Source organism: Mustelus asterias, chromosome 19 (genome assembly GCF_964213995.1).
Source record: "Mustelus asterias chromosome 19, sMusAst1.hap1.1, whole genome shotgun sequence".
In the NCBI taxonomy this organism is placed as follows: domain Eukaryota; kingdom Metazoa; phylum Chordata; class Chondrichthyes; order Carcharhiniformes; family Triakidae; genus Mustelus; species Mustelus asterias.
In genome coordinates this window covers 59,536,460-59,544,166 of record NC_135819.1, presented here as the reverse complement: position 1 = coordinate 59,544,166, position 7,707 = coordinate 59,536,460, and the positions used below count along the sequence as shown (strand labels likewise).

The 7,707-nt window shown below is 40.5% G+C and overlaps 1 protein-coding gene across 2 annotated transcripts in view; it reads left to right on the top strand.

Moving 5' to 3' along the window:
* The first annotated feature begins 622 nt into the window (after positions 1 to 622).
* The window catches only part of dnajc2 (DnaJ (Hsp40) homolog, subfamily C, member 2), a 46,583-nt gene continuing 39,498 nt past the window's right edge, over positions 623 to 7,707 (top strand). The window contains exons 1-3 of one of the 2 annotated variants that reach the window (XM_078235633.1): positions 623 to 883; positions 5,615 to 5,695; positions 6,595 to 6,785. Coding sequence is in view for 1 of the 2 variants with exons in the window: in XM_078235632.1 (XP_078091758.1) it covers positions 826 to 883; positions 6,595 to 6,785 (249 nt within the window). In the remaining variant the exon portion in view is untranslated. The remainder of the gene's footprint in view (positions 884 to 5,614; positions 5,696 to 6,594; positions 6,786 to 7,707) is intronic. The other variant, XM_078235632.1, reaches the window with a different exon arrangement.

Sequence of the window (7,707 nt, the reverse complement as noted above, 5' to 3'; positions counted from 1 at the left end):
ACAACACCGGGTTAAAGTCCAACAGGTTTATTTGGTAGCAAAAGCCACAAGCTTTCGGAGCCTTAAGCCCCTTCTTCAGGTGAGTGGGAATTCTGTTCACAAACAGAGCATATAAAGACACAAACTCAATTTACAGAATAATGGTTGGAATGTGAATACTTACAGCTAATCAAGTCTTTAAGATACAAACAATGTGAGTGGAGAGAGCATCAAGACAGGCTAAAGAGATGTGTATTGTCTCCAGACAGGACAGTTAGTGAGATTTTGCAAGCCCAGGCAAGTCATGGGGGTTACAGATAGTGTGACATGAACCCAATATCCCGGTTGAGGCCGTCCTCATGTGTGCGGAACCTGGCTATCAGTTTCTGCTCAGCAACTCTGTACTGTCGTGTGTCGTGAAGGCTGCCTTGGAGAACGCTTACCCGAATATCAGAGGCCGAATGCCCTGTTTGTGAGCAGATTTCCCAGTCTACCTGACGAAGGAGCAGCGCTCCGAAAGCTAGTGGCTTTTGCTACCAAATAAACCTGTTGGACTTTAACCTGGTGTTGTGAGACTCCTTACAATCCTTGCCGCCTCCAGGAGTCGGATTGTTCTCCGGAACGTTTCTTTGAAGAGCTGCGCAGTCGGCCGGACTGGTTTAGTGTGTTGTACACGGAGGTGACCCGGAAGTGTTAGTGTGAGGGCACTAGCCGGCCGGTTGTTGCGTCCATGCGGAGCCGGCGGCTGTCTGCTTCAGAGCGGAGCCGGAGCGGGGGGAAGGAGGCTCGCAGCCTGTTTCATGGTCCCGTGGACGGAGCTTGTGTGACCGGGCAGCGAGTGGCTTAATGATGCTGTGCGAGGCGCAGGAGGGCCTTTCCACCGCCGTCTTTAAAAGCCTGCCAGGTAAGAGTTTGTGGCGAGGGGCGGGCGGGGTGCGAGTGCGGGCGGGGTGCGAGTGCGGGGGGAGGGAGAGAGAGAGGCGCCTCTGTCCATCCTGGGCCCCGGGACCAAAAGATCAAAGTAAAAGCAAGAGTCAGGCTGGCAGTGTGCACTCTCCTGTCCTTGAACACAGCTTGAAACTGGCCTGATTCACAGAGGCTTTGTCCACATTCGACCAAGTGATTGAATTACCAAGTTGTAAAGCGGTGTTAAGTTCCTCCACTTTCAGAAAGCTTTTCCAAGACTGTGTTGGAGTTCGCGACATTTAGAATATTTGTTGATCTTGGTGAGGATGGAAGTGATAACTCCAAAGACGCCGGTGGTGATCTGTAATACATAGTGCCCATTGAATTTCACAGTAACTTAATTGCAGTGTTAATGTAAGCCTTACTTGTGACTAATAAATAAAATTTGAAGGCGCTTCATGCTTTTGTTAAATTTTCCAGTAGCAAGGGATAGTTAAATGAAGCAAAATATTGATGTTTTCAAATTATTACAACTAAACCTGTTTTTCAAATGTTACAAGAACTTTAGGAGCAAATTTAATAGATGTAAGTTATTAAGTTGAGCATATCCACTTTACTAAATCCATTTTTGTGACATTTCAGTTGTTCTATGCGACTATCATTATTTTAATCAATATGGAATAGTGGGAACTTATAGTTTTAAATTGAGAAAATCACAAAGTTCCAAGGCCCCTAGTGGAGGAAATCATCATAGTTGGAAAGTGTAAGAAAGAGGAGGAAATAGATTAGGCGATGCCATGCTTGAATATAAAACCTAGAGATTGTGGGAGGAAAGAAAGGGAAAAGCTCCAGAATCTTTGGAAAAGAACGATTTAATGTGGGAGGCTGTACAATCAGTCTAGGTTTCAATACTGAGGAGACAGAGAAGCATGTGAGGTACCATATTTGGCACTTCAGTGGACGAGACCATGTTCAGTGCATTGCTGACCACAGTAGTGTTGATAAAGTAGAAAAAGAGAATCGTTGTGATGATATGTTGGAGGCTGTAGATAGGAGAAAGATCGCCAGACGGCCAGTATTTCTTTGCATTCTTTCCAAAATTGCAACGGGAGAACTAGAAGAGTTAATATATGGGACAACTATTGAATTCTTGACCTGACATGAGTTTTATGCTAATTTGATATGATGGGAAACTGTTCTTTTGTGGCAATACTGATTTGAGATGGAGGGAAATAGTTCTTTCATGACCAAAACCTATCAGTACTCAGTTTCTTTGAAAAAGCTTTAGAAAGGGAGCCAATATAAGTGTTCCCTTTGTGGTCAGAAAAGTTGGACCAATAATTGTAATGGATGAAAAAAGACTTGTGGGTGGAGCTACTAACTGAATTGGAAAGACCAAAGCCAATGTCTTGTTGTAAAGTTTGCTGCAGACTTCACCTCAACTCTGCTGCTTACTCAGGTTCAAACAGACTTTGTGAAACCTTGGAATCCTGCAGAGCTGAACTTCAAAACCAACAAGCTTAACACTACCACCACCGCTTGCTACTACACTTACAATATTATTCACTTCATCTTCAAGTTCGGTCTCTGCCCTTAAAACCATCTATACTTTGATCACCTCCAAACTTGATTTTGGTAGTGTCCGTGTCTATTAATCTGCGCTCTTTGTAAATGCTAATTTGGCAAAAACAGATGAAAAATGTAGGAGGTGAAATGGGAAAGTGTGGTAAGGGTGATGGGGGAAGGAAGCACAGAGTGATGGGGGTGACAGATCTGAAGGTTTGCAGTAATGCAGAAGAGGAGTTGATGGGGGTAGAAGCAGAGGCTTACAAATTAATTCAGATTAACTAAATTTACCCAATTATCTGTTGATCTTTGCAGCTTATTTCTTTGAATAATTTTATAGATTGCTTTACACTTTCAATGGTAGGTTAATTGAGAGTGTTCATGATGAAAAAAATACAAAGATTTGCAGTGTTTTTTTCATTAAAAACTGAGCAAGATATGCTGCACATTTAACCTTAACAATAACAATCTGACTAGACAATAATTATTACTGATCCTACCCTATGAATTACCATTGAGAATATAAAAGACTGGAGGGATCAGTAAACAGGGACTGAGCTAATTAAAATGCAGTGACCTAATTAACCACACTTTTTTGGTTCCCTTGCTGAGCTGTGTAGTGAATAGCATACCTAATAGGAATATATTAAAAATAGTCTGCACAAGCTGAAAGGCACACTGCATCTATTTAAGAGGTTCATAAAATACTTTTCCAATAAGGCTACCATTGGAATATGACAATTGCTTCCTACAATCATATTCCTGCCAAGAGTTTTAATAACTTTTACTAAAAATGCGAGTTATATTTTGTAGGTTATATTTTAAATACTGGTAATATTTGAATTATTCTCCTTCAATAAACTTCATTCCTGGGTTTCTTTCTAAAGTATACAAAATTTCAAGCTTTGTTTCATAGTACTTGGATTAATATTTATCACCAATGTGAAGAAGAGCTTGATATAGCGGTCCACTCGCATGGACATGGAATGGCCTGGATTTTGTGGTCAGCGGCAATGTGTTGGTGCTTGTTGCTGACCTCAAAAAGCTGCATGCTAAAATCAGGCAATCTTTGTCGTGTGGCTTTTCCCCTTTCACACTGTTAGTTTGAATCTGGCACCAAGTTAAGGAAATCTCAGTCATCAGGGTAAACAACCACTCATGGGGGAGTATTCTCATAGACAGCAAACAAGGAAGCTTAAAAAAAACCACTGATTATCTTTCAATTTTTAAATATCATTTTAGAGAAAAATAAAGATTGCGACGTGAATGTGAGATTAAAGTAGAAACCAAAATATTAAACTTTAAAAACAATGATTTTAATGTGTTGAATTTTTTATCATGATGGAGAGATTTGACATTCCACAGATAGGTTTTCACATCCATTGAGGCTGTTCATAAGTAATTATGAATTTAGTATATCATTAAAAACACAGTTACAACCTGTTCAACAAGATGTAATTTTTTTTAAAGGATTTTTACAATGAGATTAATGGTGAAAATGGGCAGGTTCTCATTAGTTCAGTAATTTCCAAATGATTACAGGCAATGGTTTCACCAGTACACTGTTCGGAGAAGCATGGAAATACTGGCAGCAGCTTCTGGATTTCTGTGTTTAACAGTGTGTGCGTAAACTCCAGAAATTGCTGTCAATTTCCAAAGAGCAATATGGTGAATGCTGACAGTTTTGCTGCCATTGCCGCCCCAGAATCTGAACCATGTTTGCCCTTTCCTGTTGCGGAAATCTAGCTGCTCCTGTAGCTTTCAGCAGGTTATTAAACAATGCTGAGCCTACCATATCTGTGAAGTGCAAAGATTCAACATCAAGCCACTGAGCTGCAAAGAAGCGAATAAATAAATAACTTGCATTTATGTAGCAGTAGTTCAGGATATATAGTGTTTCATAGCCAATAACTTTAGAAGCATATGTATTGCTGTAATGTCAGGAAACACAGCAAGATCCTACTAACAGCAATGAGAATGTCCAATCTAATTGCTTCAGTGGCGTTGGTTAAGAGATAACTTCTAGTAAGAACACCAGGAAAGCTTTCCTGTTCTTTGAATAACACAACGGGATCTTTTTACACTGGTCTGAAAGGGCAGACATTGGTATGATTAACCTCTGACAGTGCAGTACTCCCTATGTAGTACATTGAAGTGTCAGCTGAGATTATGTACTCAAATGCGTCTTGAACTCACAGCCTTCTAACTCAGTGGCAAATGTCCTACTACCTAGCCAAGGTTGACATCTAAAACAGTGACCTCAGAAAATCTCTCAAACAGGAACTGCAAACTTAATTCTGTTTTTTTTAAAAAACCAATAAATGAGTATCTCCCCATTTGAATAAACCATGGTTCATAGGAGCGCCATCATATTGCTAACAGGGACAAAATATGTCCGACTAAGTCAATCCATTTATTGCTCAAGTGCTGAGAACCTGATTGAAGGTACCCGTTTTTCAACATTGTAGTTATTACCACTGAATGTTATGGGACAGGTGTTGTTGGGTTTATTACTGGTTAACTTCATTGACAATCTATTTCAGAAAATCACATGGTTATTACGCAAAATTTAGACATTCTGGTGTTTGGGATGATGGAACTGAAATTTGGTCAATGAGCTCTCGAGTGATTTCTGATGAAATATTAAAAATGATTCCATTCCCCAAGCAGACTTAAATGTAGTGTACTGATGTGTTTTGTTTTTGAAATTGAAGGAAGCCTAATGACTTTTGTTGTGGACTACAAAGACTTATTCTGAAAATGCATCTTTCAGTGAGCTAGGTTTCAGTATTCTGTAAAAAAAAAATGACTTTCAACAACAACAGAGAATCCAGCCCAACCCTCGCAAGGAGAAATGAAGTGGCATAAAGTTGTAGAGCAGCCTTAACTCCTGTACCAGTTACAGGAATGGCTGAGATGTTACAATAGTGTACTCTGACTTGGGTATGCATTCCCAGTTTTAATTATGAAAGTATCTGGTGAAGGGATGTTACGGTAATGTACTTTTTCTTGGGGGTAGACATTGTCTTGGATTTTGCGTTCAGCTGCGAAAGAATGGCACTTGCTGTTCACTAGACTGATAGCTGCCCACACACTCTTCACGGGCTTTTGAGTGGCAACTTGCTGTCATCAGGCGTCTGATCCAGTTTGGCGCCCTTTACAGGGGACCTGTGGCGTCTGTGAGCAGGGCAAGCAACAACATCAGATTGAAGAATCCTCACTGAGGCATGCATAGTCTAAACCAGTAAGTATAAATTGGAATATTTAATTCATTGCAACATCATACAGAAAGCAAAATAAATAGAGTAAACGAAAGATGGGGTTGAGAGATATCAGGACAAAAAGAAAACGTTAAAAATAATATATTTTTAAAAGCTCTCCAATAATTGCAATTTGAAAGAATGAGACTCCACACTTGTAAAAGTTAGTCTTCACTGCTAGAGAGGTCACCTGAAAGTAATTAAGACTTATTATAAAATCAAAAATTCACTTGTTCCTGAATGCACCAGCCCTAACCTTTCCTTTTTTAATGGGTAACTAGTGGGTAAGTACGGTATCTGCACACCCTTGCATGGATTTTGATGCCAAGTCTAAGAGAGGGGTTATTGGTAAAGCTTTTGGAAGAATGGGGTACATTGGACAACATGGTCCACATCTTCTAGTCTCAAGATTGTCGGAGACTGGACGTATGACTGAAGATGCACATCAAGACCCTGTGGATGTCCAGATCGCAGACATACATGGGAATTGCCCGGGAAGTTTATACCTCTGATGGGCTTTTTCCCCGAGCCTCTGAGCAAACGTCTCCAACTCTGAGCTAGAATCAGAGACTTTGGACACTTCCATGGTACTTAGCTGGGTTGTTACCAAGAAATATTAGACAGATAAAAGCCTAGTCTAACACCTGGGTAACTACACAACCAACTCACCAATCATCCAACCCTACTACCCCCCAATAACCCTGACTACCCCCAAGAACCCTGACTAAACCCTGACTATCCCCAATAACCCTGACTGAACCCCGACTACCCCAATAACCCTGACTAAACCCTTAAAAAGTTAAAGTTTTTATTTGAGATTGGTAGAATAAGAATAGTTACATGCAGCAAGGCCTTTCAAGCAATTTCTTTTCTTTATTTGCAGCTTCTGTGCTTTGTCCGGTGGAACCAGTGGGAAGATGGTTTGAAGCTCTTGTGAAGCGCCGGGCGAGGAATGTGTCAGCCTCCTTTCATGAGCTGGAAGATGAGAAAGAATCATCTTCTGAGTCGGAAGATGAAGAATTACAATTGGAGGAATATCCATTGCTGAAAACACTTGACCCAAAGGATTGGAAGGTTTGTATTCATTTGTTAAACATTGTTGTATGGACAGTATTTAAAATCGCCTCCTCTGCACATGCGTGCATGCCCCCGCCCCCTCCACGCACGCACACACACACACACACACACACACACACACACAAAACCATTGTCGAGTTACATAACTTTCAATGCAGGAGTGTGAGCATTTTGCTTTTCTATTCCTTTCACATTGTTTTGAATTTTTTGACCAATTTTGATTATTTTACCTTATAATGGGTTTCATTTCTTTAAAATCTCAGGCTGTACTTCCTACCTCTCCCCTGAAAATACATTTCTTTCCAGTGAATCTTTGCTGCCTCAGCTTTTGACAGTTTGGTGACCATAACTGGGCACTATAATAAGAAATGAATAATAAATCTGGAAACAGTCAACAGGTCAGGAGGCAACTGGAGAAATAAACTACTTCTAAAGACTGTGGCTCAGACTGACCGCAATGTTACCAGGGGCTTTGAGGATTAAGTTATGAGGAGGAATTGCATAAACTAGGCTTGTATTCCCTGGAATATGGGTGGTTAAAAGATAGTTTGATTAAAGTTTTTAGGATTTTTGAAAGGAGCTGATGGGGGTCGATAGAGAAACTTTATCCACTATTGGGGGTGTCTAGGACAAAGGGACATAACCTTAAAATTAGAGCAAGACCATTCATGAGAGAAGTTGGGAACCAGTTCTTAAAGCAAAGAATAGTACAAGTGTGGTACTCCCACAAAGAGCTGGAGGTGCAAAAAGCTTGATGATTTAAAATGTGAGATCAATAGATTTTTCCTAGCCAAGGGTATTGAGGGAAATGGCGATGGATGGAGTTTGAATCTAGATCAGCCGTGATCTCATTGAATTATAGGACAGGCTGAAAGGGCTCAATGGCCCAATCCTGCTCCTATTAGCTTTTATAACCAAT